The 15,373-nt window shown below is 44.5% G+C and overlaps 1 protein-coding gene across 1 annotated transcript; it reads right to left on the reverse strand.

Annotated features, from left to right (window-relative positions):
- Positions 1–911: 911 nt before the first annotated feature.
- Positions 912–14,739, reverse strand: LOC105899060 (transketolase). Its single transcript, XM_031566314.2, has 13 exons — positions 13,621–14,739; positions 11,965–12,082; positions 11,209–11,322; positions 9,813–9,910; positions 6,053–6,244; positions 5,587–5,705; positions 4,686–4,882; positions 4,261–4,425; positions 2,971–3,127; positions 2,156–2,286; positions 1,871–1,954; positions 1,635–1,728; positions 912–1,183 (listed from the first exon to the last, which is right to left on the reverse strand). Exons 1-13 carry the CDS (start codon positions 13,725–13,727, stop codon positions 987–989), a joined length of 1,773 nt encoding a protein of 590 aa, XP_031422174.1. The 5' UTR covers positions 13,728–14,739; the 3' UTR covers positions 912–986.
- Positions 14,740–15,373: the final 634 nt, after the last annotated feature.

Genomic DNA, 15,373 nt, shown 5'->3' on the forward strand with positions numbered 1-15,373 from the left:
ACATGTCTACCCCCTGTGGACCTCTGTACCCCCCCCTCTCCCCTCCCCCTCCACTCAGCACTCGCCATCTCACCTGTCTTGATGCACTATTCATGCTTCTTAACATGAGCTGGGGGAGGGGAGTGACTGACTGAGTGAGTGAGTGAGTTGGAAGGGGGAGGCGGAGACGAGGGCGGGGGCGATGTAATGTGAGGGGTTAAAGTTGGAGAGGGATCTTGGGGCTAGGGTGAGGCCGATATGATGACAGGCCTTCATGGCCAGATCGCCTCCCCGCTGTCGCCGTGCGGTTCAGGCAGAGGGCTCGGGTAAGTCAAAGTAGGCAAGCGGAGTAGAGGGGCGCCAAAAAATACACACAGATGAATCCTCAAATAGACACACAAGGGTAACGACACTAGGGGACACACATGAATTCACACACTGAGAAGCACACACTCACACACACACACTCATGGACACACACACTCACACACACACACACTCACACACACAATCATGGACACACACACACACACTCACACATGCTTCCAGTACGCACACATTCTCACAACAACACAGGGATTTTTTGGCAACGCTTTTTCAGACCGCTATGTAGGTCAAAAGAAGCCCAAAGGGCGGAAATGAATTTGAAAAACACTGACAGCAGAGAGCTTTTCCTCCTGCTCCTCCTCCTCCTTGCCTGTCCTCAACACCCCTCTCTTCTCCTCCTTGTTTCCCCCTTTGCTTTTAAGCTCTTTGTCTCCTCTTTCTCTCACCTTTTTCTCATGCCTTCACATCCCCTTTCCTTTTCTCTTCACCCTTTTCTCGTCACATCTATCATTTCCATGATCATACATTCTTTCATTTCTCAACACCCTGTATTGCTTTGCCTCTGTCCCTTATCTCTCCCCCCCCCCCCCTCTCTCTCTCTCTCCCTCTCTCCCTCTCTCTCTCCCTCTCTCTCTATCTCTGTCTCTGTCTCTCTGTCTCACTTTACCCGCCTTTTCCTGCTAGGAATACACATTAATTATGCACTTTTTACATCTTATTTTACTCAATGTGGTCACGGCATGAAGGTACCCACCCTCATAGTAGTGATCTTCCACCGTGATAATACGGCCCCTAGTGGCCCTGGCATGCTCAATGATGGTCTTTGAGTCCAGGGGTTTGATGGTGAAAGGATCAATCACTCTGATGTTGATCCTCTCTGAAATGACAAGAAAGCATCATAGTAACTGCGAGTAATGAATGTGTTTAAGCAAGTGTGCAACATGCAAGCAAAATAAATAGATAATGTGTTACGGAAGTAACCGTGACATCTATTCATTTAAAACTCATAAGACAATTATTACAGAATAACGTATACAGCACTCAAGTAAAACATCTAATATTAAATTTCATATTTCTATTTCATTTATGAAACTATTATTCTCACTACCAGCATTGTGTCATTCATACATTCTACCAACATAACCCATGTGTTGCAATGCTGCCATATCTTCTTTGTCAGTGCATAAACGTGCACTTTCATCTTTCACATTAGGTTGTAATGGATGGCAATGTAATGAATGAAAAGGGCATGCAGAGTACATCTCTGAGTAAGAATGCTAATGTGGATGCAGTAGGCAGGCGTTTATATCACTAGAGGCACTCCGTACCTTTCTTGAGCATCTCAGCAGCAGTCAGAGCCTCATGGAGGGTAACACCAGCTCCAATCACAGTCACATGGTCATCATTGCTCTTGTGAACAACCTGTTGGGAGGGGGGCATCATCACATCACATCACATCATACACTATATATCTACTACAGGACAAGTACAGTATAACCAAAGAGGAGGCATTATGCCTCCTGCAGTTTGGCGCAGGCTAGCATGATATCAGCACCACTAGTACCTTTGCCTGTCCAACATGGAAGTCCTCGTTGTTATTGTAAAGGATGGCGTTCTCTGGGCGACTGGTCCTGATGAAGCACAGGCCCTGCAGAGGAGAAAGTGTTGTTTGTAATGGCTCCTTTTTCCTGGCTTCATATTTGCTAAGGCAAACTACAGAACTGTGACAATGGCAATGCATAATGCATATCTATATATATATTTTTTTTTAACACGTCAGTGCTGTTAGTGCTTTCATACTAAAAGTGGTTATTAAATCTCCAATCTCAAAATGTCAAACTGTCTGTACCTTTGTGTTGGCAGCCAGCTCAACAGCTTTCTCAGTGGACACACCGTCACTAGGGTAGAATACTGTTGCTGTGGGGATAGCTCTGAACATGGCCAGGTCCTCCAGTCCCATCTGAGATGGTCCATCCTCCCCTACAACACACACACACACAAACAACTGTCAAACAAAGAAGTGCTTTGAGAAGCTTCTGGAATCTTGACTGAAAGTGCAGGCTGGCAAACTGGCATGCGTTGAGGCGAGAGAGCATGCGATGTACCTGAGGAGACTAAAGGAAAGCTGGGCCCTCCAGACCATTTCCACCATGATACAGAGAGAGAGGGAGGGGAGGAGGGAGAGAACGACAGAGCGCTGCAGTAACAGCGTGGGAGGAATGACGTGGGGGGGGGGGAATGTGAAGAAACGGAAAACAAATTTTCAACATTCAGGATTTCAGGAGAACTGAAAGTCACAGAGGCACAACAGTGGTGTTTCACGGGGAGTGTCTGCATTGAGCCCACAGAGACAAACTTCAGCAGGACTTCAGCAGTCCCATCAGTAACAAATGCGTTACCATTTCAACAGTGAGATGACAGACATAACCAATCAATCTCTAAATGACATCAAAATACCCTGAAGCCTCTGAAGTAAACCTGCTACGTCAACTAATTCAGACTGAACCAAGTGTTCTACTCATGTTTTTTTCTGTGGGCTCAATCAGTCAGAAAAGAACAGTGTTTCCAAAAACCACTTTAAGTCTCAGGTTGGGAGTCAAACAGAAAAGAAGGTGTTTTCCAGGGAGCGGTGAGAGTTGAAATGGCACACTCAAGCAAACTGACCGATAGAGACACCGCAGTGGGAGCCACACAGGTTGATGTTGCTCTCGGAGATGGCAGCCATGCGCAGCTGGTCGTAGGCGCGGGTGAAGAAGGTGGCAAAGGTGGAGGCGAAGACCACGTTCCTGTCTCGGGTGGCACAGCCCACCGCCACACTCACCTGCAGGAGAGGCAGGGAAGAGGTACTGTGGGTTAGGTTAGGCGAAGATTGACAAGGCCCCTAAAGTTATCATTTACTAATCTCAGTTTTTCCAGAGGCCAACGCATTTCAAAGTAGAGCTGCACCTTGTCTTAGCATGGATATATAGCACAAGCAAAGCTTTTTCTAGTTAAACTGGTATTTCATGAGGGAGAGAGATTTAATTTCCTGTTTCATGTCCCAGCAAAACTGTCCCATTCCTCCCTCATGGGTAATGCTGCAGAGTGAAACTGCAGACGTGTGTGTGTGTGTGTGTGTGTGTGTGTGTGTGTGTGTATGCGTGTATGCGTGTATGTGTGCGTGTGTGTGCGTGTGTGTGTGGGTGTGTGCGTGTATGTGTGTGTGTGGGTATTTGCGTGTATGTGTGTGTGCATGTGTAAGAGAAAAAAGACATTGAGGATATCCAGCACATCTGCCTCACACCAACAGTAAGAATGCAGCTTTACTTCACAAAGGGCAATCACACACTCAGATAAATCCGAACTATTATTGGCAACATTTGTGGGAGTAGATTACAGAGAGCTTCACGCTATATTTACTAATACATTTGTCTCTGTAACTAACTTGGAAATGTGTATTTAGCTGTGGGTGTTCATATTCATATTTATCACAATTTGCATGCTCAAATAAGCTCAGATAAATCGAGCATCACTTATTTTTATAAACAATCTGAATGGAATATGATGATAAAATACAGTGTTTTTACTTGAATGAAGTCTACTGAATTACATTATTATGGGAATATGATGCTTGTACAAACCATACAAGCTAAGAGATTACAAGGCAAGACAAGGGAAGAAAGGAATTAAGAGTAGACAAGACAAGGGAGATCAGGCATGATAGATATAAATAATTCAACTATGACAATAGTTGACCACTTTCTGGCGACTTTCAGTTTGTGTAAATTGAGTACGTGGATTCATGAGGACTTCCTCTGATGCCAAATCCACACCTGAGCACATGCGTCCCTCATTTCTTGTCTTTAGATATTTGTCTTCTGAACTTATATATACTATTAACTGTAAATCAGATGGAATGCACTCTTTTTGATAAACTAAACTGTACTTATAAGACAGGAGGAGGGGGACTCCTACCATGTTCTGCTCAGCAATGTAACACTCCACGTAGCGGTTGGGGTGCTCATTCTTGAAGATCTCGGAGAAGGTGGAGTTCTTGGTGTCTCCGTCCAGGGCGACGACGCGCTCGTTGTAGCGGCCCAGCTTAGCCAGCGCCATCCCATACGCCTTCCGTGTGGCTACCTGCAGGCAAGCACAAACCAGCCATTTCATCAGTTAGTGATCCAGTCCAGCTAGCTAGAGCAGAGTAGATAGGTCACAGCATAGTTTGTGCATGAAAGCGCCCAGACCTTTCACAGTCAGGCCTATTCAATTATTAATGGCCATGGAAGATCTCTAGATCCAAACCTAGTGTGATTTTACTTGCTTATATTTAAATCCCCCATGTATCTATTGTGGACACCGGCCCTGTTTCCCCTGGGGGGGGGGGAGGTGACCTTTACCTTCTCTCCAGTTTTGTAGCTGGGGGCGCTGGGCATCCTGACATTGCGCAGGCTGACGGGCGGGGCGTCCTCCGAGGGCATGGAGGGGTACAGGCGCTTGCTGCTGTTGAGAATGCGGCTCTGCAGGTCCTTGATGACGCCGTCAGCAATGTCTTTGGGCAGCGGCTTCCCGTGCCAACCCATCTTATCCTCTGCCACTGACGGGAGAGATGGAGAGCGTTACAGGCGCGTGCAGGCATGCGTTAACGTGTAAAATACAATCGGCAGAAGGGCATGTACTCACACCCACACACCCACAATCACTCAGTCACGCAGACACACAAGCACTATCACACACACTTCACACACTGGAGTAGTACTCTAGCACGTGTATATGCTCGCACATTAATCCTCATTTCTACAGACAGATAGACTTAGAAGTCCCTCAATGACCCAATACAGTTCAAAATCTCCACACCTCAAACAATGTCTATGACAACAGGTCAAAAGGCTGTGTCAGAAGCGCCTGCATCTGAGCAAACAGCCAGATCGAGGGAAGGCAGAGGCCTAGGGGTAGCCTCTACATCCTACGGGATGAGCAAGCTGCCGCCGCTAATTCACTAAAGCACAGGACCAAAGCCAGCAGATCCCAGCATGATCCCACAGAGGGCCTCCCTTTGTTCACTCCACAAAGCTAAAATGCCTTGCACACACATGTGTGTAGATAGTAGTAGGCGTATAGCTGAAGGAAGTTTTCTTATTGGTCCGCTGCGTTCTGTACGCGGTACATGCAATTCAGCACTAATTTGGAGATAAGAAGTATATGCACAGGACATGCCAATAGCCAGAGCATACACTAAACAAAAGGCCTCAACAGACAACAGACATTCTGTGTGGAATATTTAGGGAAAGGCCAAAGTACCTGGTATGCCCTTGCCCTTGATGGTCTTGGCGATGATGGCAGTGGGCTGGTGGCGTGCCTGGGACAGAGCCTTACACAGCTCCTCCACGCTGTGCCCGTCCACCACGATGGCATTCCAGCTGCACACACAGACAATGTGGGAATATTAACCACTGATTAAGACAGGATGTGTAGCTGTTTTCTCTTGCTCTCCACCCCCATCTCAGACATTCACACAAAAGGATAATTTTTTAGCAAAATTATAGTTAGTTGCAATTTTTTTATATTACAATTATACAGTTATTATATACCACAAGTACCTCACACTTTCTCTATTGGGAGACAAACTCAATCTGTTAGGCCACCTCCCCTATTTCCCTCTTTTTCAAGCAATTTTTGTAGTATATGAATACAACAATACACACACATACGCACACACACACACACTCACACACACACATACACACACACACACACACACACTCACCCAAATGCTTCACAGCGTCTCTGGTATTTTTCCATGTGGTGCTGCAGAGGAGCCGGGTCGCTCTGGGCCAGCCGGTTGATGTCCAGGATGGCCACCAGGTTGTCCAGCTGGTAGTAGGAGGCGAAGGCCATGGCCTCCCACACCGAGCCCTCAGACATCTCTCCATCTCCCAGCAGACAGTACACACGGTAGCTACCAACCAAAACACACTATGTTACAGAGGAACTGTGTATGTAGCGCTTTAATGATCGTTTTTGGTCAGTGGGTATTAGTGTTAGATATCACACTGATATTATTTTGTGCTTTTTTGAGTAAATAAAGTACATTAAATAAAGAATAAAACACGTATGGAATAAAGGACTTTATAATATTATCCTCCTCCTTTACTTTTCCTATCTATTTATTGTAATAAGCATAACAACACACACATACTAACACAAATATAATATAGTATATGTGTATAATAAATATACACATACATACATACATCCACTGTCTCAGTCTATCACAATCAATGTCTCCATCACCCTCCTTGATGCACTCTCTCTCTCTCACACCCACACACACACATACACACACACACATACACACACACTCACTCAAATACACACTCAACCACAAGCACGCACGCACGCACACTCTCTCTTTCTTTCTCTCCGCCTCTCACTATCTCTCTCTCACACATGTACTCACACACACACACACACACACACACACACACACACACACACACACACACACACACACACACACACACACACACACACACACTCTCTCTCTTTCTCTCTCACACATACTCACACACCTCCCCAGGAGTAACACGGCCTGACAGCTTTCCAGTCAAATAGGCACGTTTGTATTAAAGTGCAGAGATCGGCAGAGACACGGCGCATTATAGCATGCATTCCAGCTCTGCCCCAGGAAGAATAGCATTCCGGGGAGAGCGATCCGAGATCTGTGATTCCAAAGACACCTGCTCCCACTCCAGATTAACATCTTCATGCCCGAAGACACAGGTTGTGGACGCATACACCCCCCCCCCCCACACACACACACACACACACTCTCTCTCTCTCTCTCTCTCTCTCTCTCTCTCTCTCTCACACACACACACACACTAATATTCCCTGTGATGTATATTAAATCTTAAAAGGCTTGCACTATTACAAATAATTTAGAAAGTGCCATGAGATCATGGTTTGGAAATTGTTTTATGGTTACTTTTGACATTTATGAATTGAATCCTGCTATACCTCCTCCTGAAATGTGATGATTAGAATGTGTGCTTTAGTTCATATATGACAATGGTAATGTGTGTAATAACAGGTCATAAGGTCACAGTAGAAGCGTTGATTTTAAGACACAGGAGATGGAACTCAGCACATTCTTCAGGATTAGCAGTGTGTGGTGTGTGTATGTGTGTGTGTGTGTGTGTGTGTGTGTGTGTGTGTGTGTTGGTTGTGTGGGAGGGCAGTACACTTGCTGAGGACAAAGAGCGGAGAGGGGGAGATGGTGAGGGAGGGCTCTACATGGGTGACAGACAGCGGTGCAGGCTTCCACAATAGCTTAGAGAACATTGACCTCTCTCTAGTAATCACACAGGTTTGTCAGGAGTTTTTAATTACTCTTCATTCTGTTTAGGTTTACTATGACATTTTTCTCAGACACCTAAGGCGAGATGAGTGAGACACTTGAGTGAAATGACATGTAATATAATAGGCACACATCAATTTTACTGCTAAACCCGAGGCTCTTGGCAAGGGAGAGCTATGTGAATCAGCGCCAGTACAAACGTTAGCTAAATGCATGCAGCCTGAGGGAAATGTTTCGGCTTTTTGATCATTCAGCTTTGAATTTATTTTGACACCAAGACAACTAACTTTAAATGCGCATTGTGCTGAGAATGAATTACGCTTACGTGAAGGCGCGGTGTGCTTTCATAATTCAAGTCGTGATAAAGGCATTTGGTGACCTTAAACACATATTTCACTGGCATCCATTTTTTCCTCGAACCAACCGGGGGGTGTTATGCAAGGGTGGGCATGCCATGCACTGATGCATGAGCATGCTAGCCACGCTACTGACATGCACACTGCTACACTCCAGACTCTCAGCTATGCCTATCTCTGCCCAGCTACTGACAATGAGGAACTCCCAAAAGATGCAAAGAAAGACAGAGTTGAAGAGAGAGAAAAAAGGGGGGGGGAACATGGGCGAGAGCAGAGAAGGGCAGTGAAGTGATGGTGGAGGGGCAACAGAGGGCGAGAGCAAATGAGAGGTGACAAAAGCGCATCAGGAGAGACAGCAGAAGTGTGATAGCGTGGGGGCTTGTAAGAGAACGAGAGAGAGTGGGGGATGGAGGGAGGAATGGAGGAGGGTGAGAGAGAGAGAGAAAAAGTGAGAGAGAAAGAGAGGGGGAGAAAAGGAAAGAGAGAGGGAGGAGCTCTCACATATCCCTGCTTATTAGAGCAGAAGAATTGACTGAACACAGAATGCAGTCAGAGCAGCCAAAATATCATACATAAATTCAGGAGCAGAAATCACCACAAAACGCAGGAAGAGCAGAAATTCACACAAGGCAATGTCAAGCAACAAAACTGAGTCCCCCATTGCATGTCTGGTACTCTAATGTCGCTTGTGCTTTTATTATGTGTATTGTTAATCGAAACAGCTAGTGAAAGAGCACAGCCGTGCAAAACTATTTGTAAATAAAGGTAAGTCTGTCTGACCGCTTGCGGTATTGTACTAGACTCTGTTCTATTGCGAGATAGAGATAGAGAGAGAGAGAGCATTCTAGATACAAACGCACGCTCAAAACAATTTGTGTGTGTGTGGTGGTGGTGGTGGTGGGGGGGGGGGCATTTGGGTGTGTATGTGTGCATGTGTGAGTTTCAGTGGGTTCAGGTGCAGGGTTTGGAAATCTTAGTGGAATGTGGCTTTTTCCTGGTTTCCCCTCTACAAAATCATAAAGGTCTGTCAACCAGTATTTGTCCTCTAAGGCAAACTGAAATGTCAAATGTCAGGTAGGCTTAACGTTATCATTGTATATACAGTAACCGTGCTCATGTCTGTGTGCCTGAGTTCATGTGTGCATGTGCGTGTGCTTTCTGTGTGTATCTCCCTCAAGTGTAGCACATCATTGTCTACTAAATACCTAAGACACTGGGTTGTCCACAATCTATGCAATGGTTTCCCTTTGTGTGTGTGTGTGTGTATGTGTGTGTGTGTGTGTGTGTGTGTGTGTGTGTATCAGATACAAACCATTAATATATCAATGGGGACCTTACACTTTATCTTGTCTTTACTGGCAATGACGGCATTGTAAATGAGTAGACGTCTGATGTGATATTGCATCTATACCTTCAAATTCTCACAGTAATGTGTGTTGTCCAGTGTGAAGCTGAATATACCAGTGGTGTAATAGACTACATATATGAGGGTGCGCATACAGTAAACATGTGCTGTCTATGGGCCTGTCTGCTGGTATGTGGGTGATCTTTGTCATACGAAAAGTGATTCCTGTTTCACACTCAAGTCCACGGGATCCTGCGATCATAACATGCCAACATATCAAGGTACATACATGCTTTGCTGAGAAGAGTTTCGTGAATACCAATCTCTCTTTAACTGTCTGTGTATTTGTCTATGTCTGTATGTGTGTGTGTGTGTGTGTGTGTGTGTGTGTGTGTGTGTGTGTGTGTGTGTGTGTGTGTGTGTGTGTGTGTGTGTGTGTGTGTGTGTGTGCGTCTGTGGGTCTCACCTGGACTTGTCAAAGTATTTTCCAGTGTAGGCCATCCCACAGGCAGCACCCAGTCCCTGACCCAGAGAGCCAGTGGCAACATCCACAAACTGCTGCTTCTGCAAACACACACACAATCACAAACATCATCAGCATTAAGCACACATACCCACACACACTGACACTCACGCAGAGAGATAGATAGACAGACACGTGCACATACACACCCTTACCAACACACACAGATGTACAAACACACACACTGGCACTGACACAAACAAATTGGCAGACACACACAGACACTCACACACACAGAGAGAGAGAGACAATGAGAGACTGAAAAAATAAACAAATAGATCAGAATTCCCTGATGTCAGCAGCTTGTCCCCTATTTGACACTTTGCACTGTAATGACTGTCAGAGCTTAAAACTGGGATAAACTGCAGGTCTGTTATTACTGCCAGGCAAAAACAGAGGAGAAGAACTTTGAGCGAATAGCCTGGAAAGTGGAAACAAATGCATGACAAATTCTGATTTGTGCTAGAAATCTATATGTATACAGTATGTATATATCTATCTATGGATTTTGAAATGAACTATGGCAAAACATATACGTAGTAAACCAAACATGAATAGCAAAATAAACTGGGAAGAACATAGGCCCTTCATACAAGTCAACAGTGTGTAAAAGGCCCAGTCTCTCTGTGGAAGTGCATAATAAAAGAATAATTATGTAAGGCAGAGAATAAATGAAAGACAAACAGGAGAATAACGTACTCAGTGTGGTCCCAGTGGCTCGTGTGCGTGTGCACAGAGCATGGCTTTACAGCACCAGCACAAAGAACAAAGAAGCTAAGAACTGCTTTGCTCTGTAGCTACACAAAGCATGTCCTTGTGTGTGTCTGTCTGTCTGTCTGTGTGTGTGTGTGTGTGTGTGTGTGTGTGTGTGTATGTTTATCTTAGTGTGAGTCTAGCTGCATTTGTGTGTGTGTAGATGTGCACTTATTTGCAATTGTTTTTCTTGCCATGTGTGGCACTACCTCTGAGTTTCTGCACACAATGACAGGTATACCTCTATCTCCAGAAAAGAGCATCAGTGTGCTATTGCCTTGCCAGGGCAAATGTGTATAATTTACGCTCACTGGGCACTATAGTCCAGCTTGTAATCCCAGTAAGAGGTTAGGTTTGCTGAGCTGGCTGCAGTTCAAGCTGGTTCAGAGGTTAGTCAGTGGGTCAAGGAGTGAGGAGAGATATGGGTAAAGAAGGGATTTACACTCAAAGGAGTTTACGGGTAAGATAGCCAACGAGCCACGGGCCCTCTGGAGCTATTTTAATTCCCAGGGCTGTGGGGGTAACTGGGCCAGCTAAGGCAAGTGTGCAGGTCAAAGATAAAAGGGTGAGTGCCACGGGAACTTACCGGAACCGGGTGACCCTCCAGGATGGAGTCGACCTTGCGGAGGTTCAGCAGCTCGCTCTCCTTCATGAAGCCGTTCTCGGCCCACACTGCGTACAGGATCGGAGCCGCATGCCCCTTAGATCCAGCAAGATCCAGCAAGAAGAAGACACGTACAGACAAAAGTAAAGAGTCAAACTAAATACGTACACTCTTGAAACTCCGACATTATACAGTATATTAAGCAAGCACACGTGGGCACACATGCAACCCACTTTCACAAACCCAGTGATACACATACACCAGCACTATACAGATATATCAACAATGGGTCTGCTGTCACTCAATGATGTTGCCTCTTCATATTGCCAGAGTTGATGGCCTCCCTGACACATTGTGGTAATACCACAAACTAAATTAGAAACACGGCAGTATTAACAAGTCAGGAGGCAGGTTTTTTTTACCATCACAGGGGATAGTTTTCATTGGGCATTTAGTGCCCTCGCAAATATGACTCATATTCATGTTCTTACTAACTTGTGCATTGTTCATGAGAGAGAGGACAGACACCGCCTTACTCGTACCATTGCCACGAGAAAATAAAGTACCATCACAGTGCCTCCTGGTGGTATGGAGGACTGGAATGATGGGGAAACTAATAAAGTATGTAGCTGGTAGGAGAGCAACAGGTAATTATTGGGCTGGTAACACCAGCAGAAATCTAAAAATGTCTCACCTGTCATTCTTCAGATAAAGTATACAAATGTCCTTAGGTCTTACCTTGGACAGGATGAAGCGGTCATTATTGATGTTCCTGGGGTCTTCAGGGCGGTACTTCATGGTGTGGAAGAAGAGCACAGACATGATCTCTGCCACACTGCAGCATGATGTCGGGTGTCTGTTCAAAAGGAATGCCAGGAATTACACGTGTTATAATGCACTGCAGAAATGTAACTGGAAATTTAACTTCAAAGAGTCAATCAGGTACACACCCCTGTCACACCAAAGTATTGTTAATTATACATTAAACAGTACATTGGAAAATAGTCTCTTTTCTGAAGAATATGAATTGACATTATGCACTGCTCTGCACTGCATAATGGACAGTTTTTGTGAAATGTTTATTTTTATGTGAGTATGCCCAACATTCCAACATGCTGAGGTTGCATAACTGGCACGTTTTAATTACCAAATTTGAGTTAAATGGAATTCGCACATTATGGTCTTATTCACATAGTTCTACTCTGGGTAAATATTAGTGGGTTAATTAGTTTGTCTAAAACGATCCCTCTTAACACGGTGCGTAATCCAAGCAAACCTAGTATTGCCTGGTGGCGTGACATGCACTAGTGAAGTCAGTAGAGAGGATATTACTGAAGATAGGTGGATGGATGATCACTCTCAAGTACTTAAGTACAGGCACAAACGGACATTGAATTATTCAGTCAACGTTAATTCTTGAATTCTTTATCCTGAGACATTCAGTGTTTTAATTGTTTAAAAACGATCAATCACACTAAACATAACACGCACACAAAAACGCGTGCTCTCAGAAGGAGTGCATGCTTAGCTTAATCATACCACAAATGTATAAGTCAGCCTTCAACCTGCAAAGGAATGAGATCATTACGCTTAAGTGATCGACAAAAGAGAGGACAAATTGAATAAATAAAGACAATTATTGCACCATAAATGAATGGATGAATAAAAGAACCGAGAAAAATAATAAACTGTTGCAAAACAAAGTGGTTAAAGGATGGAAAGAAAGAAAGAAAAAAAGATCAGTCCCCGTGTCCGTGGTGCCTTAAGAGAAGTTACTCTGTCTTGGTACACCAAAACATCAGCAAGACTCAATGTACACCATAATTTGACACAAAGTGGGAGCGGTGTCTAGCACCAATCGGTGAGCTACGTGCCCGAGGATTGACATCCTTGAACGGGGCAATCGACGCAGGCGCTGTGGGGGGACAGATAAGAGCGCGGTCCCTTTTAGATCTTGTTGCGGCGGACTGTTCCATTGCAGAAACTAAAAAACCCAGGTCTCAACCAACAAACGGACGGTAGCTCGTATTTTCAACTATGTCCTTAGAGGCAAAGACGTTAATCAACACTGAAAGCATTACGTGCAAAAAACGGAACACGGTGCACCTGCTCCAACTAAATTGTATGCTGTGGGCGAGCAAAGTAACTTAACGAAATAACAATTATTTTACTTCTACAAAATTGCCAAACTATTCAATTAATTACGCCACCTTTATGAAATTAAGAACATTGTGTTCTACATGGGCAATGTCTATTCATTCGTTGACCTAGAGTTTAATGACACAGTCAAGTCATATCCTCATGTTGCTAGTAAACGAAATACGCACGAAATAACTTAACGTCTAAATAACACAGTAGCAAAATCAATCTGCCATCCGCGCAATTCGCTCTTACCCACTGCCAGCTGCGGTCGTAGCTTTTATAGAGTTGATCCGGAGGCGATTGGCAATGTTCCGCAGCGCCTGCAGAGTCTGCTGGTCGGGTTTATGGTAATCCTCCATCCTCAAAATTAGCACCTCAGGTGTACAAAATACAAAAAAATCACCTAAAAGCCAAAGTGAGCGATCTGACACTCAGTAAAGTGACTTAATCCTGCAAAGGAGAAAAGAGGGAGAGGGGCGTGTTTGCAATGAGGATACGCACGGGAAAGCCTGGCAGAATAGCACACGAGAGCAACCACTGCAGAGTGCGTGTGTGTATGTGTGCGCTTCTGTGTCAACGCACAAAGTACAGTAACGTCCCAGGCATGATATACGACACAGACACAGGGGCGGAGTTCTCGCAATCCAAGCACCACAGACTTTGCTTTCATTAACACCGCCTCAAACAACCATCGATGGATTGGACCCAGAGCTTCTCTGCTGTAATACTGGGCTAGACCTACGTGCGTTTGGACAGGATGCGTTGTGTTGTGCACCTTAAACGCGCAGAGTCCCCGGCAGAGGGATTATAGTCACTGTAGGCTGGCGGTAGCTATATAACGTCGGAATGGCTAAACGGAAAGTCTCTGACTGAAAGCGTTTCGTCTTAAATAGTTTAATTTGAAAATAGCTGATAAAAGATACTAAGATAAACCAATGTATTTAGATTTGAACATCCCTATCATTCTGGATATATTAGGCCATCTACAGCTCAACTGTATTTATAGTACCGTTCTATAATTACATAAACATATTATCCAGTGCACGTTGGTGGCGTCTGCTTCGTTCACTGCCCTTAAGTTGGTAGAGACGAATAGTGAAGCATGGAGGTTATGACCAGGACACGTTGTTTTAAACTAGAGACTGTACTAACATACTATGATCAGAAAAAGCCCGGATAAGAGAGAGATTTCATCATATTGATATTAATATAATGAGCAAATCTTGGTCAGTCCTGTTTCACCAACAGCGTGTGCATATTATGTATTTCAACACGTTTCAGTTTTCTATCAGTTTACTGTCTTTTACTGAGTGTAGTGTTTACAGTTTATTGATAGATAAATTCATTTAGAGATGATTAAAAGATCTGGCACGTCCTGTAGTTTTTCCTGACTGCCATCGGATAATGTAATCAGCACGTCAGCCGTGCTACGCTCGATGTGTGCTGATGGAGCATGTTGGCGTTCAGTTAGCTTAAGTCCCTGCCTTCTGAAATTCTCTCATCATTTAACGGACTTAAGACAGGGTCTCGTTAATGGTGTCCAAAGGTCACTTAAGTATACCTCTAAGCACTATTCACCTTAGGGCATGGCTGAAGGTAGCAGTTAAGGGTTGCAGGTCTACCAATTATCATGCTGCCAAACGGTCCCCCTTTTTAATTTAGCCATAAAAAATGTGGCATCTCAAAACAGCTGGGTCTGGCATGATATCTAAGCTATGTTTTCTAAACTTACAGTGACCAGTATGGGTACATGTCTTGGTGAAAGATACCTTGTCAGTGTTTGTGCTCTGAAAATGATAAATACAACCTTTCACTGCTCATAAAAATATTCCTACACTGACAGCCTTTTAAAAGACACTTATCATGTATTATTTTACAGAGACAGTGAGAATGCTACAACTGAGGAAAACATCGCCGTGCCCGGTATCATTTCATGAACCTGTAAGGTGGCTCAGAAACACTACTGGTTTTAAGACCTGTATGCTTGGTCTTATATTGCTCTGTG

Source organism: Clupea harengus, chromosome 4 (genome assembly GCF_900700415.2).
Source record: "Clupea harengus chromosome 4, Ch_v2.0.2, whole genome shotgun sequence".
Taxonomy (NCBI): domain Eukaryota; kingdom Metazoa; phylum Chordata; class Actinopteri; order Clupeiformes; family Clupeidae; genus Clupea; species Clupea harengus.